Genomic DNA, 19,370 nt, shown 5'->3' with positions numbered 1-19,370 from the left:
AGGAGCAACCGGGACAGAATCCGGTGCCCTGACCGAGACTAGAACCCGGTGTGCCGGTGCCGCAAGGCGGAGGATTAGCCTAGTGAGCCGCGGCGCCGGCCCCATGGTTAATTTTATGATTCCCACGCTTGGCAAACCTCTTTTCTCCTCATCTGCATTTGCAGGGAGAAATCATCATTTACTTTGGCAATACCTCCATCTCACTAAAGAAAAACTCCACTCTTGATTTAGGAAAAAAGTTCATTCCTTCATCCTTCCAAATAAAGTACAGTACAACTGGACAACAACGCACAACACTGACGGACACAACTGCATCTTATACTGCTCGCTACTCTTTAAGTATAATTCAGATATTAAGGAAAAGAACTGCTAATCACATTAACACATTACAGAAGTCAAAATTAACTTACCACACAATAAATTAAAACATTAAATATTAACCTCTTCAGTGCAACATATACAGAAGTCAGAGTAATGAGTTCTAAAAAAAAGCATCATGTTATAACAAAGGTAACGAAAAGTTGAACATTTCAGTAAGATTTCTCTAGCAGGGCTGGCTTGCTGTTTAGTGTCCTCTGTGTGTGCATCACTAGATCTTTCTGGAAGGCTGGTAAAATCCAGGCCTAAAGAGAATAGGTTGTACTTGAGAACACTACAGACAAACACACGTGTTGGGCTTGTTTCTAGGACATCCCGTGGTTCTGGGCTTCTGGATCCTTCTTTGGCTGGGACTGTTTACGTTTGGCTGGGCAGGGGTCTCCCGTGCAGAGCGAGAGGCTTGTTGGTGCGTCCCTGCCAAAGTGTGGAAAAGCAACTTGGTGGGGGAGGGGGCCCATGCCCTGGAAAACCCGACCGGAGAATCCTGGACGGCTTTCTAGAGCCGCACAGAACATCCTCAAGAAGTTCCGGAACCACACGTCCTCCTCCCTCACCAGGGCGGGTGGGAGAGTGTCAACCTCCCCCTTCTCCTTCCTCGGGAGGAAGCCCGATCAGGCGATTCTGCCCAGCTCCTGCGCGGGGACCCGACAGGGAGCTCATCCCTTGCTGGTTCCACTTGTGCTCAGTGGCGGCCCTGCCTGCTGGATTAGGCTTGGCTGTTGTAGAAAACATTTTAGCTGAGAGAGCAGCGAGGAGACCCAGGCTCTAGAAAAGATTTGGAGCCCTACTGTAAAAAGGTTCTTAACGGGGCTTTTCAGGGTCTCCCGAGCCTCTCGAAGCAGCTGTGCTCCCCCTGCCAGGTGTGTGGCTGTGCGCCAGCTCGGGCCCCTGGAAGGCTTGCCTCATCTCCAGCACTGGCTTTCTGAAGGGCAAAGAAACACAGGGAACTTGCAGAGATGGATTAGTGGCGCTATCTTACACCTGCAAAGAGAACACGTATACGGCTCGCCAGAGAACCACCACTGCTGCCTAGTGACAGGCGGCTGATGCTCAGCCGTGACTTGATTTCTGAAGGACAGAGCACCCGGGGGCAAGTGCGCCCTCTCACAGTCCACACAGGCCTGCCTTGACCCAGCAGCTGGTTCCAACCCGTCTCATTCGCTGGCTGACCAAGGACCGGTCTGGGAGGAGTGTTTATGCCGGTCCACTGCCTGGTGGTACAGGTGCCAGGAAGGGGGCGCCAGCAGCTGCCCCCTGCTGGACCCCAAAACCACAGCATCTGAGAGATGCCCCATCTAAAGCCCCTGCAGGGAACCTGAGCTTACACTGCCCACCCGTGCTCAGCTTCTCAGCCTCTGCTGAGTCTCTTGGGTGCCAGCTGTTGACACTGTCTTTAGGCGGGCACTGATGCTTCCAACGGTTGGGTGAAGAAAGCCCTGCAGAACATGTCCACACAAGCTCACCCTCTTCCCAAGCAATCGGATCATCACGGGTCTCCAGCAGACTGAGAAAAGAATTTTTAAAGTAACCCCAAGGGATACTACTCCACTTTCATCAGTCTCTGAGCCGCAATTTCAGACTTCCAGGAAGTTCCGATGAGCAAGCTGGGTGTAAACTGGTGCCTAAAAACCAGTGTCAGCGGCTGCTCTCTGAGCAGGCTGCTACCGTCGTGCCGTGGCCCACACATCTGCTGCTATAGGACCAGCCCAAGCAATGCAAACTTGAATCTAAGTTAAAAAAAAAAAAAAAAAAAAAAAAACCAAGAACCTGGAGCTTGGTCATGACACGGTTAGGGGCTAGCTCTGGTTTTTCTGCAGTTAGCACACCAGATGTGGCATCATGACACAAGAATGCCAAAGCGAAGATCCAGCTCCCGTGTTTGTCTCAGTTACAAAGCAGCAATGAGGACACTCAGGGAAGCAGACTAGGGAAGAAGAACCAGGGAAGGATAAAATTTTCTAATGGAAAGTGTAAGCCAACTTGACACATCCCTCTCGTGGTGGGATGAGTTAGATGCACTGAAGGCTTGACTTGTGGAAATCTTGTACTTTTCCAGTACTGGTACGAAAGTTTCCCCACACAAGGAGTTTCTATATTATTCTGGTTCTAAATTTTCACAAATTCCTAGGCATGAGCTCCCTGCTGTTCACTGGGAGGGGTTCCCTGCTCCCCATGGCGGGCCCAGGGGTCAGAGCATCTCCCCATATTCAGGACAGCCCAGCCCTTCCTCTTCTTGAGGGCAAACTGAGACCCACATGGTGGAGATGGCTTATCCAGCCTTTTTGTTAATAAAACCAGCATCCTGAACGGAAAAGCAAAAGCCACTGGAATATTTCTCCTAATGCTTGAAAATAAATAGGAAAGTTAACGTTTCTCCTTTAAAAATAAAGTAACCAACCAAGCAAGCAACCAAATGGAACATGGATTTGGCCTGTAACGGCTGGGCGGGGCACACAAGGAAGTCCATCTGTGCAGTCACTGCATGGTGGCGTATACGTTGTTTGTCCTGTGCAGAGGCACACAGGCTGGCTCTCGCAGACGGGGTGGGCTCCGCTAACTTTCCTACCTGGGTGCATCTGGAGCGTTTTCCTGCTTTGTGTCCTAAATGGTGGCAGGGCCTCTGAACCCCAGTCCTTGCTTCTGTCAGGAACCCAGCTTCCAGATCCATCTCTACTCCCCCCGCCAACCGGGGGCTTCTCCCCAAACCCTATATGTCCCAGAGAGGCCGGTGTTTCTGATCAGCATAACAATACATACATCATGAATGTAGAAGTCGGGAAGGGTGTACGCTTTTTACGTTGACTTAAGAGATTAAAAACAGAACCATTATCCATCTAATAAATAACAGATGAGCTCTGAGGGCGGTGTCCATGGAGCCCATCAGAATGGTTGAGGGCCTCGGGGTTAGAGGACGTGGCTCTTCTTAAGCTCATGTCTCCTGTAACGACAGGCAGCTTCCCGTTTGCTGCTTCATTCCCCAGTAAGCAGATGGGAGGAAACTGTAGTGACTGTAGGAGCCCCCGGTGCTGGACAGCGTTCTGTGCTGGGGAGCAGGCGCATCGCAAAGAAATCCAGCCTGGATGCCGTGCCTGGCAGCAGGTAACCGCACACACCTGGACTTGGACGCTGATGACACACCTGTCATCGGTAAACAGGAAGTCCACCCTTTGCAGTTCTCGTTGGACCAGTCTCTCCATCCTGGTCCGCTGATTTCTTGGTCACAAAGAACAACCCGAGCAGACAGAGTTCTTGGCAGAGTTTTGAAGGCCCAAACAGGGCAAAAAGGCCGTGCAGGTGACGGCAGGCAAAGTCGGAGAGGTGTGCCGGCACGCCCCAGCATGCCTTGCAGCGCCGTCCCGAGGAAGGCCTTTCTTCTGCAAGCTGCCACAGTCCACCTGGCCAGACTCCGCCCCTGGGCTCTTCAGACCACTAGGAGGGAGGAGACACAGGCTAGGTCACGCGGCCCCGGCACTCAGAGACGGCATCAGCCGCTTCTCTGGTCTTCTCAGGAAGTCAGGCCTGAGTTCAGAGTCTGCTGGTTCAACCTCAAGAAATTGTGCTTTCAGTGCCTAGCTAAATGGGTTGCAGCAGAAGAGGAAGGGGGAGGGTGTGGGTGCACCCTATTCTGAGGACCTCCAGCGGTCTCTGGCCAGTTCCCTGGCAGCGGGTGGCTGGGTGGTAGAATGGGCCCCAGGTATTCTCTGTGGCTGTCGAGGTGCAGCCGCATGGACACTGCCCTCAGCTCTTCAGTCTAGCTCAGCCTCTTCCTCCCCTGGGCCTTCCCATGGTTCCCCTGGCCCAGGAGTGGTCCCTGAGGTGGTGCAGGTGAGCATCCCCCCAGGGAGAGGGGTTTCGGCCTCAGGCCATCTCCAAAAGGCCAGACCCATGCTCAGATTCAAAGCTAACTTATTAAATGCAGCCAAGGAAGAAGTGACGAGAAACCCGCTCTACTGTCACATAGCTCTGCTGAGGTCCAGACAAAAGCTATAAAAAGAGTCAAGTATTTTTCTATTGGTGCTACAAGGAAAAATAAAATTTGCCTTTAGCTCAAGGGATGGTCCCCTCCCCAGGCCGTGGAGGAACGTGTGAGGGGAGCCTCTGCCGCCCCAGATTCTTCCCCGGGTTCCCACACTGACTCGTGGGAGGACTCACGCGGGCCTTTAAAGGGCTCTGTTCACCCACATCTCCGAAGGCCATCACCAGGATAAATGTGTGTGATCCTCAAGAGCTGTGGGCCTCGAAGCCCAAGGTCGTGCTCTTGCCCGGTTACCGTGGTTACTGAGGGAGGGATGCTCTTGGGCTTCCAGCTGCCTCCAGGCCAGAGCCTTGTGAGGCTTCACAGACACGGGTGGGCCCAGCTTCCTGGCCGCCTTTCTTCCTACTCTCTACTAGAGCCGGGCACCAGGGGAAGTCACTTGTCACAGGCCACACAGTCACCGGCAAGGATAAGCTGAGCACACCTTAGAAGAAACTAAGCTTGACCTGCTGAACCTAAGAGCCCCTTCCTGCTTCCAAGAACTTCCCGCCCGGCTTGGAGGTGGTCCCCGAGGCCGGCCCGCCCTGGCACGGCTCCTTACCTGTCTCCGAGTGGCAGCAGGCGCTCCTTCCCTTCAGGAGGGCACTGGGCTTCTCATGCCGGCACACGAGGGCCCGGCACCACTCACAGTGTTTCCGGACCTGGCAGCAGCTGCAGACAGAGAAGGACAGCCTGGGCGGGGGGCCTGGGCGGGGGCCTGGGCGGGGGGCCTGGCGGAGGGCTCTCGAGCAGCCCCCTCCTGGGGGCTGTGGCGCTTGCAGGGCAGCGGTTCTTTGGGGCGGACGCTGGCCAGCACCAAACCACCCATTGCCTGCCCCAGAGGCCGAACTGACTCCAGCTTCCCTGGATGTCGGGGGTACTGGCCGCTCGCCCGGCTGCTTTCTCCATAAAGAACACGTTGAGTAACTACAAAAATGTACCGAAGGCCTAGAAACAGACATCGGGTCTGGGACAGCACAGCTGCCCCGGCTGGCAGGGCTGCGCGGGCTTAGGAGGTCTCATGAGCTATTGCCAGCAGCAAAGCGGGGAACCTGAATGGGCTGAATTGACCCAGGGAAAAGAGGCGAGAATGAGTCATGGAACTCGATGGCTTTCAATCTTCTGAGGACTAACATTCTAGTTTTGGAAAATCCAATTTCTCTGTAAACCTGTGTGACCAGGAGTCCCGAAGCATAAGGGTTTCAAAGACGCCTGCCTCTGCCTGTGGGCAGGAGCGAGCGTGTTCCAGAGCTGGTGTGAAAAAAGAACCAGGGAACTCGGAAGAAGCAGCACAGAAGGAAACTTTGGGTGAGACGTTAGCTACCCATGGGGTATCGGGGGGCTTTGTACACACACGAAGGTTAGAGTGACTGCAAGCTATCCAGGGGCGGGGCGGGGCTGGGCTGGGCGGAGCCTCCCAGCTGACCTGTGTCCACAGGGAGACGGACAACAAGCCTGTCCTGTGCTTCTCTCTTGGTGCCAGGTGGCATCTCACAGTCCCCACCCTGGCCTCTCAAGCTGGGAAGGTTACCAGGCTCTGAATCTTTAGACGACAGAGCTGAGCAGGGGGCCCTGGGACTACCATTTTCTGTCCTGGGTAGAAAAGGGGAGGCCAGGACAGTCTGCCTCGCATGACTTACAGAGTTGGGGCTGGGACCAGGTCATTCCACGCCACACAAATCTAAGGGCCTTGATTCCAGGTGCATCGGTGACTTTCTGGCAGCCAGCTGGCCAGGCAAGCTTGTCTCGGTCCCTTTCCAGGCAAGAGTCCCAGGGCAGTGGGATCAGAGCCTATATATCCCTCTAGCATGAAATACAGCGATCTCAGCCTGGCCCCATGCCCAGGCGGCCAGCAGCCTGGAAGGCACGAGGGCTGAGTCTCTGGGAAGGGACAGGAGAGGTGGGAGTGGGTACTTCTCTGGGAATGAGATGGCCAGGCTTCTGGAGTGTCCAGGAACATTCACTTCAGTTTCTCTGATTATAACCTCCTCCTAGGCCAGCAGGGCTGTGCAGGCTTGAGCCTAGACTTCATGTCTGTTTCAGGGCCTTCAGTTATACAACGTTGTTCTTTAGGGAGAAAGCAGCTGGGCGAGTGGCCAGTCTTCTCCAGAATCCGGGAAGCTGGAGTCCGATTGGCCTGTGGACACAGAGCTGGCACTCTGGGGGCAGCTAATGGGTGTTTTGGTGCTGGCCCCAGTTTTGTTAAGGTTCTGGGCCCCTCCTGGCCACAACACCAGGACTGTGGAAGTGATGGGGGGTGAGCCCAACAGCCCAACAGGCTGCTCTTGCCGCATGGAGAGTGTTCATGAGTGTCAGAGCCCAGGCGATGCCCAAGTCTGAATCGGGGCTGCCTGGCCCCTCCCAGCAAACCTGCTTCCCCAGGACACCTGGCACCGACATGGACACTGCCTGGGGAGGAAGGGAAGGTGAGCCCGGTTCACACCGCATCCCTCACCACCTAATTCTGGCTTGGTCCAGAAGCAGGATGTGTGCAGGCTGTGGCTACTGCCAGAAAGCTGGGGCTCTAAGAGGCATCTTGTTTGTTGCCAGAACGAGGGGGCCTGTGCTTCTGATGCTACAGTAGCAACAAACCAACAGGACCGAGTCTCTGCCTCTCTGTCCCAAACCTAGGCATCCTCGGAGGGCTGACCTCTGGCTTCCTGCATTAACATGTAGATGCTTATTCCGGCCCTTGCCCACAGTGGCCTGTCCACTTACTGCCTTTGCCGTGAGTTATCTGTGCTGAATGGGCCCACAGCCTTTAAACGGTCTGTGAATTCCTTGTCATACCCAATTGTATAACTTAGGCTGCAGCTATTTCCAGGGAATAAATCTAGCACGGTACCAGATTCTGGGAAGAATCTCTGACTTGGCAGGGCAGTGCAGGTGGTGCATGGAGCAAGCAAAAGGGGTTAGGACACTCCCACCGAGGGGTAGGGCTCAGGATGGCTTTCTGCAAGATGCCACAGGGAGCCTGAGTTTGGGAGGAGGAGGCGGCGGGGTGGGAGATGCTGTGCAGGGTGGTGGGCACCAGCTTTAATAACAGCAACCAAGGATGAGCAAAGTGCCTTCTGCAGCGAGGAAGCGCTTCTGCTACCGCGCAGCAGGGGCTGGGAGCTGTTTCCCGTTCTTCCTGGAGCACTTTTCTGTACTTTATAGTGCACAGGGAGGCACCTTCAGTCCTCCAACTGGCCTCCCAAGTGCACAGACCCACCCACCCAGGATCGCAGCTCGGCCACTGTAGCACACCAAGAGTCACTAACGTTCCTCTCCTCTCCACTGACAACACTCTGGCTGGCCGGCAGACAGCAGATACTCACTGTATCAGCACACACGTGATGATGAGGACAGCCAGGGCCACAATGGAGACCACCACCAAGGCAGTGATGGCCTGCTTCTTCTGGCTGGCGGCCACCACGGCCAGGAGGTCCGCGTGCTCACAGCGGGCCCCGACGTAGCCAGAGTGGCAGCTGGGGAAGAGAGAGATGTCAGCATGTCCTCCCTGTGGGGAGTCTTGTTTCCCCAGCTCCCCAGGGCTGGGCTGGGCTGGAGGCACCCTGAGCCTTTAGGAAGAACCCAAAGGGGCCCCTCTCGCCTTTGCTATGGGAGGTGAAGGTGTCAGCAAACGAACTGCTTCCTGGTCATAGGCACCGCCTGTAGGGAGCAGAGGCTGGGATTAATCACCTTCACCCCAACGTGCTGCTGGAGTGCCTCGGGGTCATTGCCGCTGAGCCAGATCTTGGCGGAGTAAAGGCAGCCAATGTGTCCGCAACACGAACTTCATTTTGACAGTTCGTAAAAACCCAGGTGACTTGTAAACCGAATGTGCGTATTCAGGACTTTTCATGATGGACGAAAGAAAATATGCTAAGTCCGTTGGAGACACGGGCTGTGCTTGGCTTTTTAATCTATGTCAGCACGTTTAATTAATCCTGCAAAGATTTACGTGGTGGCCCAGGACACAGGGGGACATCGGGAGGTAGACAAGGGCCTTGGGTGCACTACCCAGTCATGGTGGGGCTGGGGAAGGCACCAGTCTCCTGGGAACCCTGGTGGCCTCACACCCAGTGATGCCTGGCCTGCCTCCACTGCAGGATTAGCAAGGGCACCACAAGGTCATGTGTGAACACGCGTGTCAAGTCCACGGCGCCCCTGGCCATGTTATTCCTGGTGTTGCTACAGTTCACAGCGGCTTTGACATCCACCGCATGGCCAGCAGCCTCCTGCTGGGTACAGATGGGTCTCACTCCCTTGGTGCTCCAGGACACGCCCCAGCTACATTTTCTTTGTCAGGCCTGTCGTTCTAAGCACATGATTGGAAGACTCAAGCTTCCACAATGGTCCTTTGTGCAGGGTGGGATTCTTGGTGTCAGTGAGAACGTTTGATCACCACTTCCTTTCCCCAGGGGACTTCCGGGAGGGGCAGCCCCACATCACAGGCAGGATTTAAAGTCTGGTTTTGTTTTATCCTCTCCCCCCAAGCCTGCCGCCACCCCAAGGCTGTGGTAGCTAAGCTTTTCTTTTTAAGAGTCTATCTTTGGTGCAACTAGCCTGCCGGTAGGCTTTGCTTGTAGACTGAAGTGCCTGTGAGTTGAACTGAACAGAGACTTGATCCTGGCCTGTCACTGTGCCAGGCTGGCCCTGGGGCACTGCCTTTGGGATTGCTCTATGTGCGTGCTCCTGAATCACTGAGTCCCGGATGTCAGAGGGATGCGAGGAGTCACCAGGTAGACCCGATAGTTCCCTGGAGCAGCCACTTTGTCCAAAATCAGCAAAAGTGTAAGCATTTTAGTGCTAAAGGACTAGGTATTGTATGGATTTGAGATGAACAGAAAAATAGGAAATGCTGGAAAAAACTGTCCCAGAACCACTGCATGTGAGACCCCAGGGACACAAGCTCTTGTCTTTAATGCTGCCTCATGAAGAGCTGTTCACGGACTCTTTATTGCAAAGCCCTTTGTAAATGCACCTTATTTAATCCAGAGGCTACTTCAAAATCTTTGTAGAAAAACAATTAAAATGTGAGTTTATTTTGGTGCAAAAAATTCTGAAATCCTTGTACATCAAGGGGTCTTCCAAAAGTTCATGGAAAACGATATTATGAAAAAACTGCATTGATTTCAAAATGTTTTTGCACCAGAATAAGCTTATCTTTTAATTCCATTGCCTACCAACTTTTGGAGGTACCTTTGTGGGTTTTTTGATTTTAGTTTGAATTCAGGCACTTGTTCTACTGTTAAGGGTTATTATACATTTAACATACAATTTTTCACTTAATCCTTATGTGGAAAAGCCAAGACAGTTGTCCTCCTTGTGTTCACCCTGCTAGAGATGAATTTGTCCCCAGGTCTGCTGACCCTGGGGTCTGGGCTCCCCTCATTCTCCCAGATGCTTCTCCTGCACGCTAACTAGGCCCTGGGGTGGGAAGGCCACAGTGAAGCTCTTCAGGAAATCTGGCTTCTGGTTTCACCTCTAATCTCGAAAGGGTGAAAGGGATTTGTGAATCAGATTCAGCAAGGTGCAAAGGGTTTGTAGTCTTTGCTAAGGAAGGAAACTGAGGAGGCCAGTATGTTGGGAGACGCCATCCAGGGTTCCGTGTAGACCCAGGGCAGAGAGAGCAGGTCCTAAATGGGGGAGGCACAACATGGAAACTGGGGGCATCTCCAGCAGGAAGCTGCCTTTTGAAAAAATGATCCAGTCAGAGGTCTGAGTAAGAGCACTGTCAGGGCTGAGGGGCTAGTGGGCCCTGGCAGGCTTTGCCTTTTGTTTGGTTCGCATTTAATGACAAAATTATGCAAAGACAGAAGTCCAGAAACCGCTTATGCTGGAGGCTCACCCTGCAGGGCGCTGGCCCTTGCCCAGTGGCGGGAAGCTGGCCAAGGCCTAGACCCCAGGCAGCGGGGTGCTCAGCACCAGGCTCAGGCAGTGCGTATGTCCACACTGCCAGCACCTACAGGGTCCTCAGCGGGCCCATCCTGAAGGTTTTGCATCCAAATGGCTCCCTGCCTTCCAGGGGGCCACCTGAGATGCTGGCTTCCTCTCGGCAGGACCCTGATCCACCCTTCTACCTGACCTCCCACCACCTTAGATTCTAGCCAACCGGAAGCTGTCACCTCTCCTCCAGCCCCTTTGCACAGCATCCACCACACGGGCACTCGGGGCATGCTGCACAGTCGATGAAGGACCACCCTCATTTGTCCATCTCTACTCCCGCCGTCGTCTCTACCGAGACAGTTATCCCCCACTCTTCCCAGACTCCCCCTCCACGATCACATTCTCCCAAAACACGTGCCTCACCCCCGCCCCATGCACTGGTCTGCCCACCCATCCATTGTCCCTCAGCTCTGCCAGGGGCTCTCCCTAGACTCCTGCTTGGAGCATCCCCGCGACTATGCCTGTCCTGATCGCTTTTCTCTCCCCAGCCACTGTGAACCACCACCAGAACGGGGCTGCAGAGCCGGGACTTTGGAGTGGGTCACTGTATTTCTAACCTTGAGCGGCAGCCAAGGCAATAGGACCTCTTGTAGAAGGGTGCCAGTGCTGACGAGGACTTGGGTGGAGGGCTTGGGTATGAGAAGGTGGCACTCACAACCCTGTCACACGCTGAAATATTCCCACAGGCCCTGGGAGAGAAGGATCCTTACCCCTCCCCCGTCCCTGGGCTCTGAAAACCCTATGAATGAACTCAGGGTTGGGACTCCAACAAAAACAAAAAAAACAAAAAAAAAACCAACCATTTAAATGAAACAGTGCCAGCCAAGTGCTAATTACAACACGTATCGTTTATCGCAGGCATTATGCTAATCCCAACAATCCCAGCTGCATTTGAAGTTGTGCCCATTTCCTCTCAAAGGTGAGGAAACGTTAACCTCAGCTGTGACGGCCATCACGCTGCGTCCACGCAAATTCCTTCGGGAGCTGTGCCAGGCCAGGGATTCAGCGACAGACCCCACCGTGGTCAGGGGAACCACAGACAGGCTGCTGGCAGTCCCCTAGGAGTGCTCCCTGCTGCCACTGTGGCAGTGTGCCACCAAGATGTCCCCAGTGCTGCTGTCCTGAGTCATGGAGGGAGATAACCCCCAGGGCAGGGTCACAGGGGGCTGACCTCCCGTGGTTTTCCCACCAGAGGAACATCTGCCACTTGTGTGTGTGCTGGTGCTGGCCCAACCAGCCCTGCCTCCATGCTGGCCCTAGGCGAGGTTCTTAGGAAGGTCGTCAGGGCGACAAGAATACCTTTCTGTCACCCTGCCACTGTTGCAGACACTCAGAGCCCAACAGGCCTGGGGTGGGGGAGGCATTTGGGCCAGTGCCTAAGGACTGGGAGGCGCGTCAGGGAGCAGGTGAGTGCCACACAGGTCTCCACTGCAGCCCGGGAGCTCCAGGGGCCTGAGCCAGCCCAGCCTCCCTGATCCTCCCTGATCAAAATCCCCCAGGAGAGGGGCCTGCACATATTAAAGAAAGGGTCAATGGTCTGAGCATACTTCAAGAAACTCACAGAAAGCTGGAATGAAAATGTTTGTTTTGGTGCAACAATTTTGAAATCCATATATCTTTTTTTTTTCACAATATATATTTTCATGAACTTTTTGAAGACCCCTTATGATTCTGATGAAGGCAGAGCTGAGAGCCACCATGAAGCTTTTTAAAAATTTGAAAGACAGAAGGGCAGCTTCTATCCACTGGTTCACTCCCCAGTGCCCACAATAGCCGGAGCTGGGCCAGGCTGAAGATTGGAGCCAGGGACTCCCTCCAGGTCGCCCGTGGGGCTGGCAGGAACTGCTTCCTAGGCACGTTAAGAGGAAGCTGCATGGGAAGGGGAGGCAGGACTTGTGGCAGACGCTGATATGGGGTGTGGGCATCTCTAGTAGTGGCTTAACCTGCTGTGCCACAGCCCCTGCCCCTACCAGGAAGCTTTACAAAGTAAAAGCAATGGTTCTTAACCTTGGGCACACATTTCAATGGCTTAGGAAGCTTTCAAAAATCCTGATGTCTAGGCTACCTCCTAGTCCAACTCAATTAGGATCGCTGGGGTAAGTCTTGGGCATGAGTATTTTTAAAGCTGATGATTTCCTTGGCAGTCAGAGCTGACAGCCACAATGCAGCCTTTCTAACCTTGGGGTGGGGCGGGGTCCTTCCTCTTCCCAGTCATTTATAATAATGGGGATGCTTCTCAGTTGCCCTTTCTGAGGGAAGGAAAAAAGATGGTGTTATCTTTTTTTGAAAAATTTCTCAAGCTTCTACTAATATTAGATCTAATTCGATTATTTTAGGCACAAGTCACAGCAGGAGGGAGAGGAGCCGCAGTCACCTCACTCGGCCCCTGTGAGTCACGCTTTGCCTCAGGTAGGCACTGGTTTCCGCCCGGCTGCACAGCAGTCACCTGGGCAGCTCTGGGAAACACCAGGGCCAAGGGCACAGCCCTGGAGACGCTCGTCCAACTCGGCTTGGGCACCCAGTGGGTTTCTACCGTGCAGCCAGGTCCGAGAACCTCTGAAACTGATCTAGCATGTGCGTAAGGGAAGGAACCAAGAAGCCACGAGGTCACAGTCTGCTGGCTCTGCTTCCCCGTCCGTCCGTCCGTCCCTCCCTCCCTCCCTCCCTCCCTCCGGGCTGGGACTGTAGAGTGGCCCCTTCTACCAGCTGCTGGAGAAGCTGGGGAGGTGGTGCCTCCATGTAAGAAAAAAGCAGCGAGAACACAATAGGAGCAAGAACTGTGCAAGACCCCATCTTTCCAGAGTGGATGTGGTGGCTTGGTGAGCACCATTCGTTCTCTGAGGGAGAGGGAGAAGGGAGAGAGAGAGGAGCCCAGGAGGCTGCAGCCGGGCTGGGAAGGAAGGCGAGTGAGTGCCCTGCCTGGTCGGTCCCCCGAGGCCTTTCCATGGCTGTTGCTGCCGAGGCGTGGAGGCTGCTCCGTGCTTTCCTTGCGCCGCGGCCTCTCCCCCTCCAAAGGACAAGTGCACTGTCTGTGGACTGTCCTTCCCTTCTGCAGGGCGTCAGTCTTCCGCAGGCCCCATGGCACCTGACTCCCGGTGCCTTCTCACACCTTTAAGAAAACCGAGGGTGTGTGTACAGCTGTGCTCCTCAAGCTTGTTTGTTTTTGGTACGAAAATTTTTCTCCCACTAGAAAGTGAATGTTTCTAAGTAAATTGGCAAAAGCAGGAGGCCCATCTTGTTTCACACTCCCACACCTGCAGTCTGAGAGGCATGTTTCCTTCCAGACTATTTCTGTGCCGTTTTTAACAGTTAAGCTTTTTGTAAAAACTGATCAGTTTCTCATTTGAACATGGCTTCATTTCACTGCATCATTAGAAAGCTGTGGAAGTCGTTATAAATGGCTGCACAGTGATGTATGTGCCGCTGTTGGCCTCACCAAACCCTCATCACTTACGCTGTGCCCAACCCTGCTATCGGTAGTGCCAGGTGACTGTCCTGGTGCACTCATCTCTGTTTGCATTTGGGCTTATTTCCTCAGGACAAGCTTCCAAAAATAGGCGCAGCATGGCGCAGACCCTGTGGCCCAATTGGCATGAGTTCCAATGCCACTGCCACTTCCTGCCTGTGTCACCTTGAGCAAGTTATTTAACCTGTCTGAACCACGGATTCTGCATCTTTAAAATGAAATAATAAGCCCTCGGTTGAAGAGTTATGGGCATCAGATGAGTTAATATCTCATCAAGTCAATCAGCCAGCCCTGACAAAGGCAAGTCTATGTAAGTGCTAGAGACGTACAGAACAGGAGGGGCACATTCTTAGGGCTCTTGAGATGTGTTAGGGTAGTCCCTGATTTTTAGCCAAGGCTTCTGGCACGGTCTTGACATAAAGTCTTCACCGTGATGTTCAAGGACCGAGTTGAAATAGTTTAGAAACATGTTTTATGCCAACTTGCCTTTAACCTGCAGGGATTCCCCAGGGTTGGGAAGTGCAAACACCAAGTTCAAGGGTATGTATAACTGGGCTTGCCCATTCTGGACCTCTCAAGAACTGGATTCTCTCAGTCCTAGAACCTCTGCACTGCAGGGGCAGGGAAAGGGTGGGCTGGAGTCCAGGCTACCTTTGCAGCTCTGATCCAAGGGATCAGAGGGGATTCCTGAGTTCTGTGGTCGACTCTCCTGCACTCCCATCAGCAGGGCCTCTGAGCGGCCCTAAGCTGTGCTGACGGTTACCGTGGTGTTGACAGAATGGTGAGGGTGCTGACAGCAGCTGCAATAGAAAACACTTGAACTCTTGTGTTGTGCTGGGAACCGGGCTTGAATGTTCTCCAGTGCTGTCCAGTGGGGCTCTCTGGGATGGCAGGAGTGGTCCATTACCTGGGCAGTCCAGTATGATAGCTGCCAGCCACCTCAGGGTACTGAGTGTTTCTTAGTTGCGCTGGGCATTTTCAAACTAAACTAATCAACCAGTTAGCTGGCTGGGTGTCTAGCAGCTCTTGTCCTGGGCAGGAACTGCTCCATGTGCGTCACTGGGTTCTCAATACAATGCCATGAACCATTCATGTTCCCATTTTGTACACAGAGAAATTGAGGCCGCATGGCACCCAGTCACTTGAATGAGAGACTCAACTGGATTTTAATTCAGCTCGGATCTCAAGTTCCTGTCTTGACTGCTGTGTGACCCCTACCACCTGCCTGCGGTACGGGGAGGGTATGCTCTCTCCAGACACATGGACAGGCATCATGCCAAGACCCCAGGTCCACAGAAAGTGGCTCAGGTGCCACGGAGAAAAATCACTCTCCTGCTGTGATCTCTGCAGAGCCACGGCCTTGTCCGTCCCACCGGCAGCAGCAGTCACGTCTCTCTGGGTGCCTGACTCTGCTCAGGTTCCCCTGGAATGTTCTGTGGCCAGGCCCTCCTGGATTGTTTTCCTTGGCTGGCTGCAGACTGTTTTCACGCTTGGCTACGTGCGAACTGTCAGGGAGGGCAGTGGTGGAGGAGCGTCGAGGACAGGTGAGACACTTCCACCTGGCTGCCACTGGGGCCCTTGGAACGTGCCACCTGGGCGCTTCCTCCGGCCACAGACTGCCAGTCTGAGGACTGTGCCTCTGGGGAAAAGGGGGCTGTCCGAACTTCCCGTTTCTGCAGCCTTACTGTCTTGGGAAATTCTCTTCCCGTTTGATTTCTGAGGTAGCTGGGTATTAGCGCAGGGATTTACTAGTGGGAATCAAAGCCAAGCATGGTGCACAAGCATTCAACTCTTCGCTCCCTTTGCTCGTCTGAGTGGTTATTTAACATTGTCTGTCTTGCCCTCGTTTTACAGTGTGCGGTGTCAGCTTGGCTTCTGTGGAAACTAGAGACTGTTGTTCTGCACACGATGAGGGAGAGCTCCTGCTTCCAGGCTATAACGTTGGCTCCCCGGGAGTTCTTTACGAGCCCACAGCGGACAGGGCCTTTCCTCAAGGTACGTCCGATTTATTGGCCAGAATGTGCTGGGGCAGGTCTTAAGAGCAGGGACAGAACATTCTAGCTCTTCCTGCCTGGACTCGGAGTTTCTGCTCTAGTGGGAATTCATTAATTAGCACATTCCTCTAGGATAGGTATAAGGCATGGTCTTGTCTTCTCGGAGCTGGCAGGGAGGCCTTGGAATTCTGTGCCCTGTGCAATGCTGCCCGGCAGAGCGGGAGGGGCCTGCGAGGGACACTGTCCAGGGGCTGGACGCTCAAAGCCCTCTGGGGCTACATGGATGGGTGAAGCAAGCCATGGGGTGCGTGCTAGTAGGTGACTGGGGACCGACCTGCTGCTTCTGTGCTGGGGTCTGGGTGGGGACTGGAGCATGGGTGAAGGCAAGGCCTGTCTGTGGTATGGCCAGCACCACCAGGTCCCAGCCAAGTAGCCTGCTGCTGCCATTTTTCTGTATGGACGCGGAAGCCTGGCTTGCAGATGCTGACCGAGGGTCCAAGCTGTGTAAGGCGAGGCAGGGCCTCACTAGTTCCTTTGCAGAAGTTGAGGTCACAAAGGAGCGATTACTTGCAGGGCGGGGCCTCCCTGCAGAGGAGGGAGCATCTGTTTCCAAATTGTGAGGGTATCTTGGCTGTCTCTGTGGGCCCCATGCTGAGTCCAGAGTCTGTGGTTGGGGGCCACCACTGTGCATTTCCATCACAATGATAATCATGAGAAACGCCAGTTATGCCGCAGCATCAGCATCCTCAGGGGGCTCTGTACTGGGAGGGTGGGCAGCGCTTGGCTCTGCAGACATTCCCGGGGGAAGTGCTCCATTATCTCCTTCCTCTGCAGGAGGACTCACAGCTGCCCTGCAGGGAGAGGCAGGGAGAGGAAGGCCCTTCCCCCCTCACTCACTGCAGCCGGCTGGCCGGTCTCCAGTCTCTCCTGGGTGAGTACACCTGCTACCCTTCAACACCACGGTTAAGTGCTCAGCAGCCCAAGAGCCAGGGATTGAACCTGACCTCCGCTGTGTGACCTGGGCACCACCTCTCTGTGCCTACCCATGGAAATGAATTCACACATGGGTTGTGCTTGAAACAGTGCCTGGCATGAAGCAAAGGCTCAATCAATGACCATCTTAATTAACAGTTAGTATTTATGATGTGAGTAGGTTGCATCACATGCAGTTTCTGACTCGCATTTTTATAGGTCAGAAATGGTCGACAATTTCATATAGACCAGTGACTCTTAACTGGGGCAGGGGTGATGGTGCTACTGGCACCATCAGGGCTGCTGCTCATCCTCCTACATTGCACAGATGGCCCCACAGCAAGAAGTTACTGGGTTCTGAATCTCAGTAGTATAGAGATAGAGTATAGGCCCACCTGGTATAGTGTGCTAGTATGGACAGGTTGTCTTAACATAGTTCTTCCCAGAACTTACACTGCTCCTCTCATCTAGGGGAGAAAGGCTGTCCTCCAGCAGGCTCTGGTCTCCTCTCTGTCTCGGAGTTGTAGCCTTGCAAAGTCTCCCAGGTGCTCCAGGCCTGGAACCCTTCCCAACCTGGCTAACTGTGGCAATCCCTGGTGGCCCTTAACTAATACAGTCCTCAGGTTCCACTCTTGGAGGTTGAAATTCAGTGGTCAGCAATACTAAAGGAGCGATGAGGCGGTGGATGCTCAGAAGCCACATGCTCTGGCCTCGTCTTTATTTCTAAGTTGCTCCTTGTTCTTACTGCGTCCATCTATGGACCCTGTGTGTGCACATCCAGCTTACTATTAGCTGTGAAGATGCTGCAGGCAGAGCCCTCATCTCGGAGACTCTGGCCCTGCAAAGGTATGCAGCCCCCTGCTTTGCCCTCCAGAAATTCCAAGTAGTGAATGCAGCTCTAATCCAGGCGTTTTCAGAGTCCCAGGCTCCAGCCTCCAAGGGGGCTCGGAGGTTCTAGGCTTGGGGTCCTGGAACCTGGATTTTTAACTGATGACTTTGAAGCAGGTGGCCCTCCGCCAGCTGTTCTGATCCTGCAGCAGTAAATGTTCTTCTAATTGGATGCTGGCCCTCCCCCAAGCCCTGGGACACTTACACACATGCTGGCTTGTCCTCCTGCACCAAAAACCTGCAGGTTCCATGGAAGCAGAACTGAGTGTGGGAGTCTGGGCAGTCGTTAAAATGGGACACCACTGCTGCGGCCACAGGCGGGTCTGCTGGGGGAGAGAAGAGACACTGAGGTCAGATCCAGGCACTGCTGAGCACACCCTGGCCCACATCCCACCGGTCAAGGAGACGGAGCCCCTGATGGCTGGGACTTCTGGTCCCCACCTGGGGTACCCCGTGCAGCGCTCCCACGGACTTCCAAAGAACCGTACAGGACAGAGTTCCTGCGTCTTGCAATTTTAAGCAGGACTTTTTTTCTTTTTTGCAGACAATGAAAAATATCCCTCCAGAACTTTCAAAGACACTCAGAGCTACTTCATCATTTCAACCCAAGGACGACCTAATCTCACTTTTGCAAAGTGTCGGCAATCATCTTTTATAAAAAGGTAGCCTTCATAAAAATCCATTTTCAAAGCAAGAAACAAGAAGAAAGGTACCTAAGGGTCTATAGCCATTACATTGTTGCAGGGGCACAAGAGTTAAAGATGTTCATGACGGCTGCGAGTGAAACCATGGGTTTCTAATAAGGTGCATATCCCAGGATTCTCTTTATGCCACAAAGACATTTAGACACGAAGGAGTCTGGGAGCAAATACACTAAAATGGCAGCAGGGCTCTCTCGAGTTGGGGATTAGAGGGTGACAAGGTGAAAGCAGAGAACTCCCTAGGACTGCAGCATGGGCACTGCTGGAAGAGAGGGGGCAGGGCTAGGGGAGGGTCTGTTCTTGCTCATAGCCCTGGCACAGTAAGTCTCATGAGCTCGTGTCCCGGGTTTCTTTCCTTGGCTTTCAGACAGGAATAGAAACAGCTGGCCCATCGTAAGCACTGTCCTGCATAACGCATCGCAGCACAAAAGGCATCAATTTGATTTTTGTTCCATTCCCACAGCCTCATCTAGTTCAAGTAACCCTGGAGGTAGAGCAGGCAGCTGTTCACAATGGCACAGGCACTGCGGTTTGTGCTGCTGTAAGATTTATTTATTCGAGAGGCAGGGGATCTCTCCCTCCCCCTCTATCTGCCAATCCAGTCCACCCCACAAATGGCCAGGCCAAAGCCAGGAGCTTCATCTGGGGGTCCCATGTGGGTGCAGGGGCCCAAGGACTGGGGTCATCTGCTGCTGCTTTTCCAGGCCATTAGCAGACAGCTGAATTACATGAACTGGCGCCCATGTGGGATCCTGGCGGAGGCGTAACCCACTGCGCCACAGTGCCAGCCCTTGTGCTGCTGCTTTTAGCAGCTCCTCCTATGCTGAGGTGTGGGGAGTGAGTCCCATTCCATTTTGCTGAAAAATGTTTTTAGAGGTCTTGCTTGCTAAGAAAGGGCAAAGCATTTAAAGCATTTTTTTTTTTTTTTTTTTGACAGGCAGAGTGGATAGTAAGAGAGACAAAGAGAAAGGTCTTCCTTTGCCGTTGGTTCACCCTCCAATGGCTGCCACGGCTGGCGCACC

General features: G+C 53.7%; 1 protein-coding gene across 2 annotated transcripts in view; it reads right to left on the bottom strand.

Moving 5' to 3' along the window:
* Nucleotides 1–222: 222 nt before the first annotated feature.
* TGFA (transforming growth factor alpha) overlaps nucleotides 223–19,370 on the bottom strand; it is a 102,823-nt gene continuing 83,675 nt past the window's right edge. The window contains exons 3-6 of one of the 2 annotated variants that reach the window (XM_008254281.4): nucleotides 17,853–17,973; nucleotides 7,714–7,863; nucleotides 4,956–5,065; nucleotides 223–3,807 (exon numbers count right to left, since the gene is read on the bottom strand). In XM_008254281.4, the coding sequence (XP_008252503.1) occupies nucleotides 3,800–3,807; nucleotides 4,956–5,065; nucleotides 7,714–7,863; nucleotides 17,853–17,973 (389 nt within the window). In that variant the 3' untranslated portion in view covers nucleotides 223–3,799. The remainder of the gene's footprint in view (nucleotides 3,808–4,955; nucleotides 5,066–7,713; nucleotides 7,864–17,852; nucleotides 17,974–19,370) is intronic. The other variant, XM_008254277.4, reaches the window with a different exon arrangement.

This window comes from Oryctolagus cuniculus, chromosome 2 (genome assembly GCF_964237555.1).
Source record: "Oryctolagus cuniculus chromosome 2, mOryCun1.1, whole genome shotgun sequence".
Classification (NCBI taxonomy): domain Eukaryota; kingdom Metazoa; phylum Chordata; class Mammalia; order Lagomorpha; family Leporidae; genus Oryctolagus; species Oryctolagus cuniculus.
Note: the sequence above shows the minus strand (reverse complement) of the source record. Positions and strands in the feature narration are given on the sequence as shown.